Genomic DNA, 19,549 nt, shown 5'->3' with positions numbered 1-19,549 from the left:
TGCTCCCTCCTCAGCTTAGAGAAACATCCAAGATTGATGGGTGCAAATCAGCCACGTTATAAATAGGAGCCCAGATCCGGGTGTGCTCGGTTCCTAACTAACTCTTTCTTCCCTTTGCAGTAAAAGAGCAGTGACGGAGCATCAGCTCATGCATGACAAGGGGAGGGCATTTCAAGGGCTGAAGCGCCTGATGTGGCTCCACAATGCCCTAGGTAGCGTGCACACAGCCAGCAGCAGGGATATTTCGCTTTCAAATACCATGTGGGAGCCACAGAAGAGCCAAGATCCCTCAGATCTCTACAGCAGCACCAACAGAGACGACACTTCAAGCCTGCTGAAGCAGCTACTGGAACTGACGGAAAAAGAGCAGGGCTTCCCTCCGCTAAAGCAGCTGGATTTGATGCAGTATGTGAAGACCGCAAAGAATAACTGGAACCCGCAAGACCTTTTCAACCTCCTTCAAATCAAAGAGGTGGATAGAAAGAGAAATCCTAACACCCGGCCACAGAATTCTTCCCACTAGCCTCAGTCCAGCTCAGTCCATCCATTGCTTTACACGTGTTGTAAGGAAAAGCTCTAGCACAAAGGTGAATCGCAAAAGAAAAATAATATTAATTTGTTCCATTGCTCCTAAATGTTGAATAAATACCCTTGTAGGGACCTAGGTTTGCTCCCTAGCAGGCAGTCTGAGTACTGTGATTGTGAGACAAAGTCATTTGTCACAGGCCAGAAACCTCCCTTTCCATGGCAGGGCCCTCCTGTCACTGCTGTCTTAGGGCTGTGGCAGCTCTTTGTAGCTCTTGTCACCCACACGTAGCAGGAAGTTTGGTTCATTAATCTGCGTATTCACAGGCTCACTTATAGTTTAATGTTTTCACTCATGAAGAAGCAGTTACCTCCTAATACAGATTCTATTTCACACCTTCCTGCAGTTCTGCCCGGCTCTGCAGTAGGAATGACTTCCCTTGTATTTTAGGTCCAAATGTTTATTTTCCCCTGCTTCTCCAGCACAGAGAATGGTTTAAGTCTCTCAAGTTTTCCTTTAGGGTGGCAAACTTTTGCCAGACCACAGAGGTAGAGGTTGGCAATGATCCCCACCCTCCCAGCCAAAGCCCCTGACATTCACCTTTGTCTGCTGGTGGAAGAGATGAGAATCATCTTCCAGAGTCCATATTTGAGCCTTTTGTTTCAGGGCTTCCTACCTTTCCTTTGTTCATGTGAAATCCTCTCCAAGAGCTCCCACAGCATATCAAGCTTTCTCAGCAGAAAACCAGCTTCATGAGGCTGCCTGTGTTCCCTGAAAGAGGTAGCACATGATTTTGCTATTCACCTTTAGTATTAAACTGACCAGCTCTGCCTAAGCAAAGCAAGGTCCAGTTTAATTGCAAAATTAGGCTTTCAGAAATTAAATGTCATGTGTTACAAATATATCAGCATTTCCATCACGTAGGGACTATACATGCCGTTTTAAATCCTGAAATGTCTCTGTTGCTGATAGACTTCAACTGCATGTTCAGAAGGTATTTGATTAAACCCCAGGAACTCCTTGATGTTAATAATAAAACCCCTTTTCAGCCTCTGAATTGCACTTGCTCTTTTTTTTTTTTTTTTGTAGAAATGTAGATAAAATGAAGCAAAAGCCTCTTTTGCCAGCATCTTCACATATTTGAGACGAGTACAGAATCACATTTTTTTTTTGTCATGCCATTCCTCAGTTTCCCCATTAAGATTCTCAATCAAACCATTACTGAAACAGATGGTTTGCGATGCTCCTGAAAAGCCGAGAGGGCTGTGATGCCCATGGATTGTGCTGCCCCAGCGATGTCTTTGCTGAGCTGGGATGTGGGAGTCCTTCCTCCCCCCAGGCCTACCTCTGGGCTGGGCCGGGCCCAACCTCAGAGCTGGGGGCTGAAACCCAGGGGAACCTGGCTGTGAAAAGCTCCAACCTCTGAGGAATTGCCGTGTCCTGCTCAGCACCCTCTGCCCTCGCAGAGGGGGTGTCCCCTCTGCCTGAGGGGCCGTTTCCAGAGCTTTGGGGAGGCCGAGGTGACCACCGGTGTCTCGGTGGCACCCGACCCTGGATATGCCTCACTCCTGTGGTCACCACCGGGTAACCCAATGCGTGTCACCCCTCTGGGGGCGCGGAAAAAAACCCACCTCCCCTCCACCGCGGGCGGGACAGCGAGGCGAAGCTGTGCACTTGCAGGTCACCACGCCATTGTGGGGAGGAGGGAAGGAAGCAGGACAGGGCTCCTCAGGCCTGCAGGAGCACTGCGGGCAGGCTGGCACCCTGCTGCTTGACGCACTCGTAACTCTGGCTGGACTCAACAGAGATCCCGAAGGGCTGATTTGAAATAAAGAGCGGAGATGTTACCGCCCGCCCCTCCCGCCATAGCTCGGCCCGCACCCGCCTGCCCGCAGCCCACCGCGCATGCGCGGTGGGGCGCACCGCCGCGCCCCTCGGGCTGGCGCGAAGCCCCCACACGCACGCGCGGCCGGCGGGAGAGGGCGGGGCGAGGCGGCCCCGCCCCGCGGGGAGAGGCGGGGCCGGGCGGATGGTGGCGCATGCGCGCTGCCGTAGCGGTCCCCGGGGTGGCGGGGGGGGGGTGTTCGTCCCGTCCGGGTCGCTGTCCGGGTGCGTGGGGGGGGGCGGCGGCAGCGGCGCGGGGGCTCCGGTCACGTCCTCCCGCCCGCCAGCTCCGTCCCGCCTCTCCGCAGCCGCTTCGCCTGGCTCGCTCGGCGCCGGGACCCCGCCGTCGCCTTCAGCTCCTCGCCGCCCCCCTCCGGGGCGGGGGGGGGGGGGTGGCGGTGTGTGTGTGAGCGCGCGCTCCGGTAAGATGCTCCCGCTTCGTTGCCACGGCGACCCTTGTGCTCCCCCCCCCCCCCCCCCATGCTCCCCATCCCCTCCCCACCTTCCTCCCTCCCCCCGGAGCACTTTGCCGCTCCCGGGCGGCGGGAGCAGGGGGCGGCCCCCCCGAAACCCCCGGGTCCAGTGGGGCTGGGGTCGGGGTTCCTGCAGCGGCGAGGTGTCCCCAACCCAGGGGTGGCCGCGCTGCGGGCCCGGGGGCGGCGAGAGCACCCTCCCCCCCCCCCTCGGCTGGGGGGCTCGGGTCCCCTTTGTCCGCTGCCGGTGACGCTGCCAGGGCCGCGGAGCCGCCGCCCCCCCGGGGCTGCATCACCCCCGGCCGGCTCCGCTCCAGCCCCGGCGCCGGGAGCATCCTGCCCCCTCACCATCCCACCGCCGCGGTGGGTGTGGGCTGGCTCCGAGCGCTGGTCCCAGCAGAAAGGGGACCCGAGCACTAACAGGTGCTTTAGCACCTTCCAGCCGGTTACTTTTCTTTTTTCTTCCCCCCGTTTTTTTTTTTTTTTTTTTTTTTTTTTTCCCCCCTCTCTGAACCCTCTCGTAACCTGCTTCTGTCGGGCAGTTTTCCTACTCTGTTCTCTAGGAAGTGAAAACCAGACCCACGCCTGTCACACCTACCTTCTCGCAGCGCGCAGGGATGTAACCTGCCGTCTCCTCGGGGCTGTGCGGAGGACGTGACCTGCCACTCGGGTGGTGTCACTCGGGGCTGCTCCGCCATAAAGACCTAGTTCCCTAGCTCCATAGATGAGTTCCATCTCAAAAAACATACAGCTGCAGGTTCTTACTGGTTCCCACGTTGTTATCTTTTCCGGGAATGCACCTGTAAATGCAGCAAACAAAACACTTGGTGTCTGTAAAGGCACAGTAAGGATGCCTTGTAAAGGTCAGCAAAAAAGTAAACAGAAAAGAGTAACTTGTAAAATGTTGCCAGCGCCCAGGCATTGTAAAAAGGGGAAGTGTGTGTGTCCAACCTATATTTGTGTGCAATTTCTAGTAATAGTTGCAAAACTCAGTTACCTTGTGATCAGGAGAACCAGACTGAGGTGGTTTTTCACCTTAAATCTTTGCTTTTTAATGCATTTGAGAAAGCAGAGCTGGTTGTCAAATGTGCCCCGAAACTGTGCTACTGGTTGAAAGTAGCATACTCTGATAGATTTATTTTTTAAGAGAATCCAGTATGTAGAAGTAGAATACTTATACTAGGTGTGTTTTCTTTTTTTTTTTTTTTTTTTAAAAACTACAACTTGTTCAAAGGCAGCGATCCTTGGGATTTTGCCAGATTTCTGTGTGAAAGCATCTAGTAAAAGTGAGAGTGCTTAAAAGCAACTAAATGCCTTTTTTTCTCCCTCCTCAGTTGCTCAGTTGTTGGGATGGTTTTCAGGATTTTGACAAATTTCACAGCAGAAGAGACAGCAGAAACAGATGGACTTATTTCTGCAAGGGTCATAGGAAGAAGAACTTCTGGATTAGATGTTTCAGTGTGATATTTCTGAATTTTTAACATTTAGTAAAGGTAGAATATATTGGGAGATATAAACGTTTGCAGTACTGCCTGAAATTGTGGTTTCTGAGGCTTCGTGTTTCTTAAGTTTCCTTCCCTCTTATTTTCAGATCAAAAATGTTCAAAACAGGAAGTTTGACTTGTACCTTTTATTTTGTAAGACTTTTGCCTACTTAGTCTTAGTTTAGACAACTGGGCTGTTGGCATTTGTGGTTAAAATCTTAATTCTGTGATTTGGCATCACTTAATTGATTGCAGCTCTAGTTTGAAGGTTATTTGTCATTTATAATGTTAAAGGTTTCCTCCTTTTTTCTTTCTTAATAGCCATGGCAATGACAGGCCCAACACCCTGCTCGTCCATGAGTAATCACACCAAGGAGCGAGTTACGATGACAAAAGTGACATTAGAAAATTTCTACAGCAATCTTATCGCACAGCACGAGGAACGAGAGATGAGGTAAAAAAATCTTTCTTTCTTCCTTTCCAGAGCGGCTAAGAGCCAAAAATATATATTAACTGCATTTAGTTTTCTGGAGCCAAAGCAAATATTAGACCATCTTTGCTGAGCGGGTACTTCAGCTCCTGAGATGGGCACCTGGATGGGGCTTGGCACGAGCATCTGCAGGCGGCTGCTGAATCCTGCGGTAGTGTAGGCTGGAGCTTTTTGAGTTCCTTAAACAAATTGACATGTGCTTGCAAATGCAAAAGTGATATGACTGTTACCAAATTTTAAAGAAATATGTATTTGTTTATGCAACTAAGTAGAAACTGACTTTGGGATGTGCTCGGGGTGATTCAAGCACAATTCTGAAGTAGAAAGCCAATATTTACAAATGTTTCTCCTTCCTATGTCTGTTCTGTTGCCTCTTCCCATTTAATGTCCCTGATTGTAATATTTACAACTTATTCTAGAGCATCAGTTTCAGTTTGGATTATATAATGTGTGATCAAGTCATCTGATAAAGGAAGATAATCTTTTCAAAGATGATGAGGGGTTGCTCTAAGGACTGTCACTTAATGCTAACTTCTTGTCTGTGAGTCAGCTATACCTATGGCATCTCCTTAAATATATCAGTTAAAATATAACAAGCAATTTAACTGAGAAGTATTATTTTTACTTTCCTCTGGCTGGAACCCTCTAATTTGCTGAATACCCTCAAGCTGTAGCACTGGGACTTCTGATGTTCTCCCAACTTGCCATGCAGTCTATAATCAGAATTTTCAAAATGGTTTAATGTTCGTTTGCTTATGGACTTGCTGCCAAAAACCTAACTAGATCCGGGAGGAATGCCTGCTAATGACAATAACTGTAGAAATCAGGAAGCAGTTTAGAAATAAATACTAAGTTGCATACATGTTTTCTTCAAAGCTTCAAATTAGTAATGAGAGATTGAGGTCTAATCCAGACAGAAGATATCACTGATTTAATTCCTTTCTTTCTCTTTGCATAGCTCTTGTGTTTTATTATGAGTGCTATTGTCTACTTCCAAAACCTCAATGACAGGGTTTTTTCTGTTTAGGATCAAGACTTTGTTTGAACAGACATACTGGACTTTACAAGTTATGTGCTTTTTTTAACAACAGACGTGTCTGTGGGTGTGCAATTTGGGATCTAAATGGTGTTGACAAAATGTACACTGAAGTGCAGATAGCACCTATTAAGGATATTTGGGGGAATTTCAGCATTGCTTGGTCATGCTGAGCTATTTAATTCTGCGTATTGCAGCAGTTGTCTTGCTACTGGAGTCACTGCTTTGAGTGTGAAATGAGATGACAGGACAGGGCTCACTGGGTACTTAATAAGGGCAAAGCAATTTAAATGTGCCTGATTGTGGAAGCGATAACCTAAAATATTATCACGTTGCAGCAGCTGCGTAGTGGTACAGGAGACCGGAAGAGGATCTTGCGAAGAATGACTTGCATAAAAAGAAGGAGTTTTTTAGTACACTTGTAACGTTACACCAATAAAAATACACAGGGAGAGAAAAAAATACCCTAAAACACCTACCCCAGTTCAGCCAGCTATTAATGTGATGGGTGTTGGGGAAAAAGTTCCCAGAGGGTAATCATTACAAACGTCCCCTGAAGCCATCCCACCTCTGAAGTCTTACTTCATTTTTTTCTTTTCTCCCAAATAACCATTTTTCACTAAGGCTGTAAATATTTCTGATTCTTTAAGGGGAAGAACGTGTACAAACATGTTTCTACTTCCCAAATATTTAGAGTATCTTGGGTATTGGGAAATAGAAAGTAACTTTTCTCATTTTGCATGTGATGAGTTTGAGATGCAGAGAAATTACAGATCTACAGAAATTACAGAAATCTACAGATGCATAACCACAGATGTGTTTACATAGCCAATTCTCCCTGGAATAAGTGAGACTTTGGTGTTTAAATATTTATTATGTCTCTGGCCTTAAGTGACCTGCCCATCTCTCAAAGAGAGAGACAAGAATTGAACCCAGATCTCCTCAATCTACATTCATATACAATGAAAACATACACTTGAATAAGATGTGAAACTAGAGACAGGTTTAGGTTGTCAAAATTAGAGAGGACAAGCCTAGAATGATAAAGCTCTAATGTGAGATTAATTGTGAAGAATCTAATGTCTGAGTTTCCCTTTTATATCATTTACACTTGTTACTTGCTGGCATTACATCCTCCTTTCACAGCAAGCATAGACCAGAAGTGTTGGATATGTGCATGGTGATTAAAAACCAGCATTAATGAGTCAACCTTTATTTTTCTAATTTGTCTCTGCTATAGACAAAAGAAGCTAGAACAAATGATGGAAGAAGAAGGCTTAAAAGATGAAGAGGTAATGAATATGGGGAAATTATCTTAATGGTTAAATACAGGTGATTTTCTATAAATGGAGATCTGAAAGCTTTACTTGGAATTGCTGTGATCTCTATGGAGCCCACCTGCGGAACTCACTGTGTTTTTTGTCTTCACTAAACACCAGAAAAGAATCAGGAGGTCTGCACATGCACAAAAGGAAACAGAGTTTCTTCGCCTAAAGAGAACAAGGCTTGGTTTGGAAGACTTTGAGTCTTTAAAAGTAATAGGCAGAGGAGCATTTGGAGAGGTAAGTCCAAAAAAGACAACTAAACGTGTTTTTAAATGGCACTGGTATTTGTTAAAGACTTGCATAGTTTATAAAAGTGAAAGACAGTTGTTGTAATGACTGCAGATTGATTTTAGTTTGTCATGTGCATCTGTGTCTATGCCTAATAAATGCTGGTTTAAAAATATAATGTGCTTTAAAGGAACATGAATGCTGTTGAAAAGGGCGTGGGGGGGCAAGGTAAATACAAGTTTGGCAGAGTACTGTACTGGTGACCTCCTGGGGCTGGCCTTGCAGAGCAGGAGAGCTGGGGGCCGCTCGCAGCGGTCTCTTCTGGAGGCCTTCCTCAGGGAAGGTGGCTTTGGATTTAGCTGCTTTAGGTGTATGGTTGCTCAGCGTGTCATCTCTGTAAAAATTCTCCAATCTCTTAGAATTCGCAGAACTTGTTTGCCATTACAGTGCACTATGTACCGCTTTTTTGTTTTTATAATCTGGTATGATTTCATTAAATGGAAACCAAGGGCTTGGTACCCAAATTTGTCAGGAGTTGTGGTGATAATTCTGTATTTGACTCAAATTTTTGCATATTTCCTAGGTGCGACTTGTCCAGAAGAAAGATACAGGGCATGTTTATGCAATGAAAATACTGCGTAAAGCTGATATGCTTGAAAAAGAGCAGGTGAATAGCCACCTTGAGTAGCAATGCTACCATCCATGTTTTAGATGACTTTGGGAGGTAATTGTGATGTGTAGAGAGGAGTAATAGGCATCTGTGGTCTAGGTTTACTAGCTAAAAAAATTATGTGGGGTTTTTTCCTCATATTTTATGGAGGAAATAGGCCAGAAAAATCTTGTATGAATTCATAAGGACCTGTCTTCTAGTGGGCTCTTTCAAGTTGTTTTTTTTTGTTGTTTTTCTTTTTTTTTTTTTTTTTTCAAACATTCTTTGTAATAATGCAAAAGTTTGAAGAATATATATAGAGTTACAGTAGAAGTTACAAGCTATTGTATGTACTGAGTGCTCAGAACAGCCTTTCCAACCACCCCTGATGCCTTGCTTAGTCTTGATGGGAGCTGCAATTGTAACACTCTTTTCTAAGAGGCTCTTCAGTCTGAAGTGAGGTAGGACTGAACTTGATTTCTACTTGAAAACGTGGGAAGTGGAGCATTTTTCTAAGGAGTAGGTTTGTCTTTCTCCGGTGAAAGAGAAAGATGCTTCTATGTACCTGATTTATGTTCCTCCTCCTCATTTTATAATGATGTATGTTACACATGCACATGTGCAAATGATTCAGTATAGATGTCAAGATGAGAGTTTTACTGCATTTCTGATTTATGGAATCAGATATAAATATCAAAGTGACATGACTGCTGGAATTCTGACTCAGAGACATAAAGTAGCAGCATTTAACGTTTTTAAGGCTTTCCTCTGCTAGTACTTCTGGGAATATAATGGTCTGAGAAAATAATTTCTTCAGCACTGGGATGAATCTAGGAAGCACTCTGTGTCTGTGTTCATAAAATGAGGAACTCGTTTCCATTTCTGAAAGTACTTGTTTAAAAACCAAACAGCAGTGTGTTCGCACACAAGCTTTATGCAGCACAGCTAAATTAGTGCTTTGGTCTAAATCTGTAGGACTGGGCTGAAGCCATATCATAAGGCGTGCTAACTGTTTAGAGAAGAGCTAGGCTTTTAGACATCTAATTGTTAGATGTACAAAAATGTCTCATTTTTTTACAAAAATATAAGATTAACCTGTTTTTATAATCAACCATATGTTTCTCCTCCTGAATCTTCCCACAGTAATAAATTATGTTTTGGAGTGGTCTGTTATCCAAGCAGTTCTAAGATAAGTGTTTTCATAGTGTCCCATATCACTTGTATAGTTCTGATTTGAAGGGGACCCAAATGCCATAAAATTTGAAAGAATAAAAATGTAAATGTGAGTTATCTTTCTGTACGGAACCTTGTTGTTCAGGAGGGTGGTTTAAATTTCTGTAGTTTGAATTTTTGCTTAAAGGCATGAGATTAATGCTCTCTTGCCCTCCTACATATGTCTCAGTTTATGGCAGCAGAAGTCACACAGTAAGTGTAAGTGTCCAAAGGCAAAAGTCCCCATAAACTTTCCAGTGGAAACTTTTGAATGTAAAAGGGTCTTTCACATCTTCATGCTGAGGAGTAAAATAGAGTTGGTGTCCAATGGGATTTACCAGATAGGAGAAAAAAAAAACCCCAAACCAACCACCATACATTCTGGAAAAATATAGCTGTTTAATGAAAGCTTCTCACCTTTTTGCTGTCAGAAGCATGACTTCTGGATTTGATTTTGAACATGTTAAGCTGTTTTAATTACCTGAAAATATTGAGGGGTGTAATTATTGAAGTTTTGATGGTGATTCTGCCTTTGTGCAGAAGTTTGACTGCTGTCTTTTCAACATTTGATGCTTTTCAATATAATACTTGAATTGTCTGTGAAATAAATGCATGTAATAAAACACAGACTTGTAATTACTCAGATGCATATGTGTATCTCCAGGTTGGCCATATTCGTGCAGAGCGGGACATTCTAGTGGAGGCAGACAGTTTGTGGGTTGTGAAAATGTTCTATAGTTTTCAGGACAAGTTAAACCTCTACCTTATCATGGAGTTCCTGCCTGGAGGTAACTACCTGGAATCAAAAGGCTGCTTTCCTTTTGTTTGTGGGTTTCTAACTTAATTACAAATGTCTGGGATGAGAATGTATGTGGTTACTATACAGTGGTGTTTGTACTGAGCGTGACTTTGTGAGGAAACAAGTCATTGTGAAGCTTTCTGCTTTTAGGAGTTAGGGTACTGAGGTTTTTGGGTCAGACTGAGGTTATCTGCTTGGGTCTTCTATCTGCAGATGTTTGAAACTTGGCCCTAGTGTTCTGCTCGTTCTTATCCTTACTGTGCACTGGCTACCTATAGATCCATAACATAACCAGCTTTTGATTTTCTAACCTTTTGTTTTTGCTGGCTTGCAGCAAGAGTAACTCTTAAGGTGCTTTTGTCAGAGGTTGATGGTGTTTGTCCTTGAATGATAATGCTGCTGTAATTCACTTAAAGTTGTACTGAAAGCCTGTAATATATGTGACTAATGAAACCACAAGAATGCTTTCTGAGATGACACTGCACAAATGCAATCTGTTTTTTGTAACAGCTCTGTAGCTGAAAGTATCTATTTTAATCTGTGATTCAGATGTGTAGTCAAGAGTGGCAGTCCATAGCTGAGTCTCGTTTAGGGATGCTTCTATACTGCTATCTCATCTTTATGCTATTTAGCTGTCTCAGTTTAATGCAACTACAGTACAAGCCTTTCCACATATAGTGATACAAGGGAAAATAAAAGTTTGTCACAGAGGTGCTGGGGAACAGTATTATTTTATACAAAATCAGTTCAGATTTCCCGAGGTTTTAAATAGCTTAGCTCTTTTCTTTCTAAATGTCTTCAAAATTAGTGAGAGTGAAGTTTGTGCGCTCACTTGTTCACCTTTGATATTTGTGGGGGGGGCTTCTAGGTGATATGATGACACTGTTGATGAAAAAAGACACTCTAACAGAAGAAGAGACACAGTTCTATATAGCTGAGACCGTGCTAGCCATTGATTCTATTCATCAGCTGGGTTTTATCCATCGGGACATAAAACCCGACAACCTTCTTCTGGATAGCAAGGTATGTACTGACCGCTGGCCAGTGGCCGGGTGAACAGGGGTGTGGTAGATCTGGTCATTTTTAATACTGACTGAGCTACTGGGACATTGGTGAAAGAAGATGGTGCTGCTTTCTCAGCCTTGTTCCTTCTAGCTTTGGGGATATCTGCCATGTTGCTGGGGCAGAAAAAAGAGGCCAAGACAGACCCCTCCTCCATACCTCACTTAGGAGCAATTCTGACAGTTGTTTAAGCTATTTTTGGTTATTTCAGTTGCAGTTTAAAACACAGTTTCAGTTCTCCCCTCTTAGTCAAAGATGTTTCCTTTTGGTCACGCATCTGTTATGCTCACACTTGCGAACTATTGGGTAGATGATCAAATCAAACAGGAAAAATGTAGCTGTTCCATTAGCGAGACTGAAAATGGAGATGGTATATCCCTCGGAATCGGGACGTCTTTCTGAAGGCTGGCCAGGCTACCGATTGCTTCGAGGTGTTATTGCAGGGAGTTTGCAGAAAGCTTGATTGTTTCACTGTCCTCCTATTGCTCGCTACATGCTTGCTTTTAAAATTTAGCTTGTTTGGAAAAAGTTTGCCAGCAGTAAATAATTATACTTTATTACTAGTCAGCTAATAATGCAGTGTGGGAATTACTGATGTGATTCAGTACGTCTGCATCTAGATGTAGACAACTTCAGGACTTTGAAAAGGATGTACATTTTGGATCTAAAAATTGCACTTAGTCAGTGTGGTCGCACGTTACATGCTAGGACAGATCCGATCACTGAATTTAAGGTGTTTTTTCTTATCTGTTGGAGTCAATGCACAATCCAGGGACTACAGCTCCCTCTGGAGATGTTTGCTTTCACTCTGAAGCAGACAGGAGCTTGCAGGAGCAGAGGTTTCTTTAAGTAAATAGCTACTGGGCTTTCTCTCTGTAGTAGTGCTGAAAGTATTAATAGCTTGATTCTATGTTTACATCCAGTCTTAGGCTAAAACAAGGAATGCAAAAAGAGTGCATCTATTTATTATACAAAATAAAAGGAGGGGAAGAAGTAGAAAAGTTTATTTGCTCTGATAATGTCTTGTACTCTGGTGTTGGGTTTTTTTGTTTGTTTTTGTTTGTTTCTAGGGCCACGTGAAACTCTCAGATTTTGGTCTGTGTACTGGACTAAAGAAAGCTCACAGAACAGAATTTTATAGAAACTTGAACCATAGTCTTCCTAGTGACTTCAGTAAGTTATTTGGGTTCAGAAGGGTATCTGCATACTTGCTCTCGGTGCCTGACATAACTCGTTTCAGTGTGAGGGTAGAAAGCCACAGTGGGGGTTTAATCATCAACATTGTATCTTGAGGTGTAATTTTGATTTTTCTGTAAAACATCTTAATACTTACAGTTACTGTAATGTACAAAACGATTTTCATTTCCAGAAGTTTGTCTTTGCAGTAGACTCCGCTGTAGCCCTTCTTTGCATGTGTAATAAACCTCGAATGAAAACTCAGTGTGACTTGGTAGATGCTAGCTGTATCGTGTTAGTTAAATTAATCAGTGAGCACATGGTCTCTTTGAATATTCGGTAATTTTCTCAAGGGGAATAAGTGATCATGGAGTTAGAAAACCCCTGAAAGCAGGGATCACTAATGAATGGCTCTGTCACATTTTATCAGTATTACATAGGTTGGGACGTGGCTGATGGTTTAGGATCCTGAGGGATGTGTTTTCTGCAGCCATCTGTACCGGTGGGAGAGGTTACATCCCCTGCTTGGCTCTCGGCCGCCCGCTGCTGCTGCCACCCCCCGGATCCGCCGCTCAGCCGCCCCTTGGGTTGTGCCAGCCGAGCTGAGGGGGGCGAGGCGCAGGCAGGGTAATTAGTTCATCTCTGCTGATGTGGCTTATCCTCGGTGAGCTGAATTAAGGTGCGCTTCCACAAGTAGCTCCGGCTTCACCGTGGTGGTAAACCTGGGCCGTAGGGGCCAGTGATGAGCACCTGGGCACTGTAACCTCTTCCCAGGACAGCTGAACACGAAGGGGGCTGTCTGTTCAGGCCCTGGCTACCTTTTCTGTTGCTCTAAAGGAGGTTTGGGGGTAAAAATGGATGTTGAGTGGCCAGTAGAATTCAGTCACGTATATCCAAATCTCCTTTAGCTTTCCAGAACATGAATTCCAAAAGGAAAGCAGAGACTTGGAAGAGAAACAGACGGCAGCTGGTAAGCACGTTTCACCTGCTTGGAAATGTTCTCTGCTGAGCTGTTGCATTCACATGGCACACGTATATAAATGCCAGGCATTAATCCATTTCAGAGTTCTGAACAGTGCTGAAATAAAAAGATTTGTGCTTTTTCTTTTAAAAAGAGGAATAACTCTAGCTTGCCCTTCATCCATCTGCTGAACAGCTGGTGACGTATGTGCCTGAGACAGCACTGCCATCATTACTTCCATTGCTATCTGATGCCTCCCAGCTAAAACCAAAACAGTTCTTGCCACTTTCAATATAACAAGGGCTAGTGACCCATTCCAAGGTGTACACAGACAGTGGTACCTTCCCCCATTTCCTTCATGGTATTTTAAGACTCTTTCACATGTTGATTTTGTCTCTACATACCTTGAAATAAAGGCTTTAAACAACTTTGCAAAAGGATCTTAGAGACAATCTGGTGTGTTCCTCAAAATAACTGGTGTTGCATAAGTTCCCACTTCCATATCAGGCAGTTTTCTCTAAAGATACATAACTGATGGTATTTGTTCCAGGCTTTTTCTACCGTGGGTACTCCAGATTACATTGCCCCTGAAGTTTTCATGCAGACTGGATACAACAAGCTTTGTGACTGGTGGTCACTTGGCGTCATCATGTACGAGATGTTGATCGGTAAGAAACTGGCAGTGTGCAAGGTTTAAGCAGGAACTGTGGTGTAGGACATCAGCTGTATTTATGTGCTTGGGGTTAGGTTCTCAAAGCATCCACTCCCTGCCTGGTTTGAGAGGTGTGTTCTGGTGCAGTGTAGACTTCAGTAACTACAGGATTTTTGCTTTATACAAGATTGTATTTTTCGTTCTTTTCAGGTTATCCACCGTTCTGTTCTGAGACTCCTCAAGAAACATATAAGAAAGTAATGAATTGGAAAGAGACTCTGACGTTTCCTCCAGAAGTTCCAATATCCGATAAAGCAAAGGATCTTATTTTAAGGTGCCAGCCATATGGTTTGCCAGTTAATATCATACTTGCAAACTGTCCTGTGTATCTCTCCTAGCTTGCTTCACATGAAAAAAAAAACCCTGATGCTTGTGACAGCTACATATTCTGTTATGCACATGCATCAAGTGCTGAACTCTCTAGTCAAATACATTTGTCTCAGAGGTCATTTGGTGGAGCCCTGACAGAACTATGCTGAAAAGGAGCTCCCACGTAAGTGCTGCTAGTCTGGCAAAATACAAATGTTTCTGCTTTTTATTTTGTCTGAGCTTCCTGGGGAAGCAGCTTAATCTTTTTGCCAGAGCTGGCTTCTTACAATAGCAGTGGCTTTGATGTTGTATGCACTGGAGCATACAAATGCATCCCAGTGCATGCTGACTCTTGCTCTTTCATTTATATTTTCAATCACTTATCTATTCTCAGGACAGAAATATAAATGTCTAGCTTTTTAGGCTTTTTATGTTCTCCTGCTCTACACTGGTCCTCAAATAGAAAGGGCACATTATCTTGTTGTGAAAGAATACCACATCTTAATTATAGCATTTGACATGACATTCCTAAGCATAGCTTTGTGTGCTGGCTTTGCAGTGGGAGTTCTTAACCTTCTCCATTTATATGTTAAGCAACCGTAGTAGTATCAGTTCAGAAAGCCATTCCACTTCTGCATGGAATGCTTTCGTTTTCATTCTTCCTTCATTTTCATTCTTCCTTCCATCCCAGATTTTGCTGTGAATGGGAGCACAGAATTGGTGCATCTGGTGTGGAGGAAATAAAGAGTAACCCATTCTTTGAAGGGGTTGATTGGGAGCATATCAGGTAAGATGCTTTGCAGAAAAGCAAGCTGCTCTTCTCTGTGTACTGCTTAAAGGTAGTCCTGTTCAACAGAAGGGAGCAGCTTGACTGGCATTTACCACATCAGTGTGTGGGCAGAGTATTTTGTTCCTTATCTGAAGCTTGCTAAGGTTTGGGTACCTTCAGTCTTTAATACTGTTAAGAAATGGAAAGTGGCTGAATCCTGCTTTCGTCTGCCTTTGAAATAATGCTGAAACTGCTCTTCTTGGCAGAGAGAGACCTGCTGCAATTTCAATAGAAATTAAAAGCATTGATGATACCTCAAACTTTGACGAATTCCCAGAATCTGATATCCTTAAACCAACAGGTAAATGCTTTGATTCTGCATGTAGACAATCCTTCCTCTTCTCCAGCAGAATAATGTAACTTCTCTGTTAATCAGAGAAAGGATCGTACTAGATGCTAGGGGGTTCTTTAATCATGATCAAATGGTCATCTAGTAGGCTTGTGGTGCAGGGGTGTGCAAGCTCTAGTTTGGGTTTCAGGAGATGGGATGCAGACTTGAAAGTGATGCCGGAGCTGTCTGAGAAAGGGCATCTCTGAGAGGCAGCAGAGCTCCCAGCAAGTTCAAATCTCAGCAGGGCCTGTGAGCCCAACGCCGGGAGTACCCCTTGGCACTGGCTAGTTCTTGCTAGAGTGTCTAACGCTTCGTGGAGAGGGTGGGACAGAAGGGGGCAATATGTTTGGGTGTAAATCTCTAAAGGATCTGTGTTTATGTGTCAAAACATAGTGACACGTTTGCTCTGTGTGTTTAAAAAAAAAAAAAAAAAGGTTACAGCAGTTCTTGACTGGGGCTGAAGAATGAAGCTGAATGCTTAGATTTATATTTCTTTCTTTAGAAGCATTCTCCCCTGCTCCACATCCAAGGTTTTGTACGAAAATAAACTTTGCAGACATCAAAGGGTAATTTTATTTTGTTATGTCTTACTAGTGGCAACAAGCAACCATCCAGAGACTGACTACAAGAACAAAGACTGGGTTTTTATCAATTACACCTACAAGCGTTTTGAAGGTCTGACAGCCCGAGGAGCAATACCATCCTATATGAAAGCAGGAAAGTAATAAATCTTTACCTGGGACGACTTCTGAGCTGTGGAATTCTGTTCCTGTACTTTGGGTTTATACCCATAAAAGAACTTTTTCTTTTCTTAAAGAAAACTTGAGGGCTGTCAACTCTTGGAGAAGACTTCAGGACCCTGTTTCGTTACACACTCTGGTTGTTACTGAGGATTTTTTCTTTTTGCGCCATTGAAAAATTCCACAAAATGTTTGCGTCATCTCTGCTGCAAGCATGTTTTGCTGCTTCAGGAACAAGAGTTTCAGTTTTCTTCTTAAATTCTTTGCCAGATTGTACAGTCTAGCAGGAGATGAGAGCAAGCCTTCACTTTGACGTTGCAAAGCACGTGATGTTTATAGGGACTGTTCTGCCAGTCCTGCATTAAGTGACAAACTCAATCTGCCAACTCTGCCAGCGCTGTGCTCCCAGTGGCTAAGGACTTCAGTACAGAGGAAACAAAGCAATAATTAAAGCTTGAGATAGACAACTCTCCAGTGAGCTATCTAGTAGAAGGACACAACTCGTATTGCCTTAACCTTAGTTTGTAGTGCTGTTTTTTATAATGCTACTTGGAAGCCCCTTTAATAGCATTTCTCAACTCTGTTACAGTGGCCTCCAGTTGCAGTGCACTTTACTTTTGGTACTAAGACAGTGACCCTCAAGCCATTTAATATTTTGTTTCTAAATTTTTTTTTTTCTTTTTTCCTAGACAGTGATAAGAGAAACGGGCCACTTCTTCCACCAAGCGCCAAGTTCTCAGTGGCTGTATGAAAGGCTGGATCTACAAACAATGCAGATAAAAACCACAGCTGGTAACACAAGTTAATCTGAAATTAGGGCAGAGAGGGAGGGAAATTCATTTAACCTGATCCTTGGTGGACACCTTGTGTACAGCTGGGTCAGCCCTGAGGCTTCCCGGTCCTGCTGCTGCCATCTTTTGGCCACTTTTAATATTTGCTGCATGTTCATCGGTTTAAAGACAAAAACCATCTCAGGGCTGGACCATCTGTCCCTGTAGTCTTCCAAAACAGACAGTGCCTCGTGGGGTCACTTTTGGGGCAGCGGAACCCACCATGTCCACACTTTGATTATTGCCTAGTGTAATTTATAAAAATACATTCAGTTACGATGAAGGCTGCTCTCCAGGAGAGCCCCAAAGTGCCTTTCCTTGCCTAAGCATCTCTCGGAGCATGGCTGCATTTTGGGAAGGAGGATTCAGCCTCACCTGAGCTCTTGCTAATTCCTTTTTTTTATAAGCATGAGCTCCACTTTGCACCTGTTTTGTAGTTAACTCTGCACTTTCAGGGGCAGGTGGTGTTAACCTTGGGCCTGCCTGGGTCCAGTCTACAATTTGCAATTTTTTTTTTTTTCTTTAAATTGAATGAGGTTTCTAAAGATATGTATCAATTTGAACTGTCTTGGATTCTTGCAAACTTCTATTGGTGCTGAACACTAACTGCCTAGCACAGACAAAACCCTAGCAGTTTAGAAACAAAGCTAGAGCAGTGTTTCAAAGTAAAAGGAAGGCTTTCAGGTATATTTAGTCATAACTTTCTAGATTAGGAAATGAAAGAAAATGGGTTTGTAGTGAAACTTTTTTTAATAGGTGCTTTTAGGGAATTTTTACTTGGATGTCTTTTGAATTGAGTGCCATCATGAAGGACTGATTGGGGTGTCAAAAGTACTGTTTATAGCTAAAATTGGGTGATAACTCGTTAGCATCCTTTCCCTGATCACCCCTTGTGCATTTTATATGTGTCCTAGGAGTTCAATGAATTGCCATAAGCAGTTTAGATACCAGTTGGATCCTACAAAGCTGAAATGCAAAACTAGCCTTAATTAGAAGTACCAGGATCACTGTAGTCAGTAGGGCTTACGCAGATGAATAAGGGCTAACTGAAGTGATGTTTTATAGGATCAGGCTTTTTATCAACTAGTCAGCAATATCACCTTCTGCTCCTTTTTTATGAAGGACTGATACAAACTTCTCAAATTGCTCCATCTCCTTATCCTGCAGTTTATTCTAGCCATTTGAAAATGTTGCCTTATAAACTATTGGAAAACTTAGAGGTATTAATATCAAAACATTTTTTTTTAAATTCCTAACAGCTTAGTTACTGCCTTAAAATAAATAAATAAAAAAAACCATCAAGAGCTGCTGTGGATTAGGAATAAATGATTTTGACATAGTAGCTGCGTTATGAGCCCTTTACTAAAAGGGACTGGTGTTTTTATTTATAAATACCAAAGATGAAGCTAAACAATTATAAGTTGTGTTATCTTGCTGTGAAAAAAACCCCTATATAGTAATATGTATTGTGCATTTTTAGTGCATGTGTTTTAAAGTCTTCTGAAACCTCAGATTGTTCACTTCGAGTTAAAGGTGAAGTTTTTCAAAGGCAGAAGGAGCAGTTGGGTACCTCACTCCTCTTCCTTCAGTAGAAGTTGTGTGTCTTTGGTTAAGTCCTCTTGGACACACCTTTCCAGCGGTTGCATTGGAAGCCTGCTTCCTATTACAGTTGTTCACTAATACTAGGAAAACAAAGTACAGTGTCTTCTTTCCAGGATCCATACTTCACTGCTAACAGTTTAAGACTTTTTGTATGCCGGTTCCATCTCCCATGTCAGCCAAACATTTTTCTTAGCTGCTGGCTTGTGTATTGAGGTTGGATGTAGCTTTTAGCTCTTTTTTTTTTTTAAGTTGCAAGCAGTTGCTGGACTTCCAGGAGTAATTCCAATTTGCATTTCCAATGGATCTGAACATGAATTATGTTGCCAGTTCATCTCTGTATCATGCCTAGCACAAAACTGCACTAAGTGTTTCTTATCACTGTGCCCTGACTCTGCCTTAACCTGTAAGCTGAAAAAGTGTTCTGTAAATATTTAAAAGCTGTTACTAAATTGCACTGTAAAATTTGGCAGGTGTATTTGTGTGTTGCTGAGGGAGCCAACTTTTTATGGAATGATCTTTGCATTGTGTTGTGTAAATAAAATCCTCTTAGTAAACACATTTTTACTAGCATGTTTTGTTTTTACAAACTGGAATCTGTCAGGTTCATTTTTTTCAGACTCATTTTAGAATCAATTGCTTGGGTAGAAGAATGCACTGGTAACTCAGGTGCTGGACTGTGCTTCTAAAAGGTGCACAGCAGACAAGAAGAGATGTACACCCTATTAAAGGTGAAAGACAGTGCTGATCTTTAGAAGAATTAAACCTTTCTGGCAGGGTGTGCCTGGCCTCCTAGCAAGGGTGGATGACCCTGGCCTGGCTGAGGAATCTGTATTGTGTAACTGTCACTTCAGTTGACCAACTTCAAGACAAGTTGGTTTTAATCTTTTTCTG

At 43.0% G+C, this 19,549-nt stretch overlaps 1 protein-coding gene across 2 annotated transcripts; it reads left to right on the top strand.

Annotated features, from left to right (window-relative positions):
* The first annotated feature begins 2,610 nt into the window (after nucleotides 1-2,610).
* On the top strand, nucleotides 2,611-19,216 carry STK38 (serine/threonine kinase 38). 2 transcript variants are annotated; one of them, XM_042800022.1, is made up of 14 exons: nucleotides 2,611-2,832; nucleotides 4,689-4,821; nucleotides 7,134-7,185; nucleotides 7,333-7,455; nucleotides 8,030-8,113; nucleotides 9,972-10,095; nucleotides 10,975-11,129; nucleotides 12,239-12,341; nucleotides 13,253-13,314; nucleotides 13,856-13,973; nucleotides 14,168-14,291; nucleotides 15,018-15,113; nucleotides 15,362-15,456; nucleotides 16,081-19,216. In XM_042800022.1, exons 2-14 carry the CDS (start codon nucleotides 4,691-4,693, stop codon nucleotides 16,209-16,211), a joined length of 1,398 nt encoding a protein of 465 aa, XP_042655956.1. In that variant the 5' UTR covers nucleotides 2,611-2,832; nucleotides 4,689-4,690; the 3' UTR covers nucleotides 16,212-19,216. The 2 variants fall into 2 exon arrangements, with proteins under 2 accessions (XP_042655956.1, XP_042655955.1); XM_042800021.1 differs by lacking the exon at nucleotides 2,611-2,832 and adding an exon at nucleotides 3,447-3,746.
* Nucleotides 19,217-19,549: the final 333 nt, after the last annotated feature.

Source organism: Tyto alba, unplaced genomic scaffold, assembly GCF_018691265.1.
Source record: "Tyto alba isolate M040663 unplaced genomic scaffold, T.alba_DEE_v4.0 Super-Scaffold_30, whole genome shotgun sequence".
Classification (NCBI taxonomy): Eukaryota; Metazoa; Chordata; class Aves; order Strigiformes; family Tytonidae; genus Tyto; species Tyto alba.
The sequence above is the reverse complement of the archived record's forward strand: the minus strand, read 5'-3'. Positions and strand labels throughout refer to the sequence as shown.

Bases quoted from the DNA above. Each gene is read 5' to 3' on its own strand.
- STK38 (XM_042800021.1), top strand. From the start codon at position 3,608: ATGAGTTCCATCTCAAAAAACATACAGCTGCAGGTTCTTACTGGTTCC. The intron at 3,747-4,688 runs GTCAGCAAAAAA...CTTTCTTAATAG, and splicing joins AGTAAGGATGCCTTGTAAAG to CCATGGCAATGACAGGCCCA. The intron at 7,456-8,029 runs GTAAGTCCAAAA...CATATTTCCTAG, and splicing joins GCAGAGGAGCATTTGGAGAG to GTGCGACTTGTCCAGAAGAA.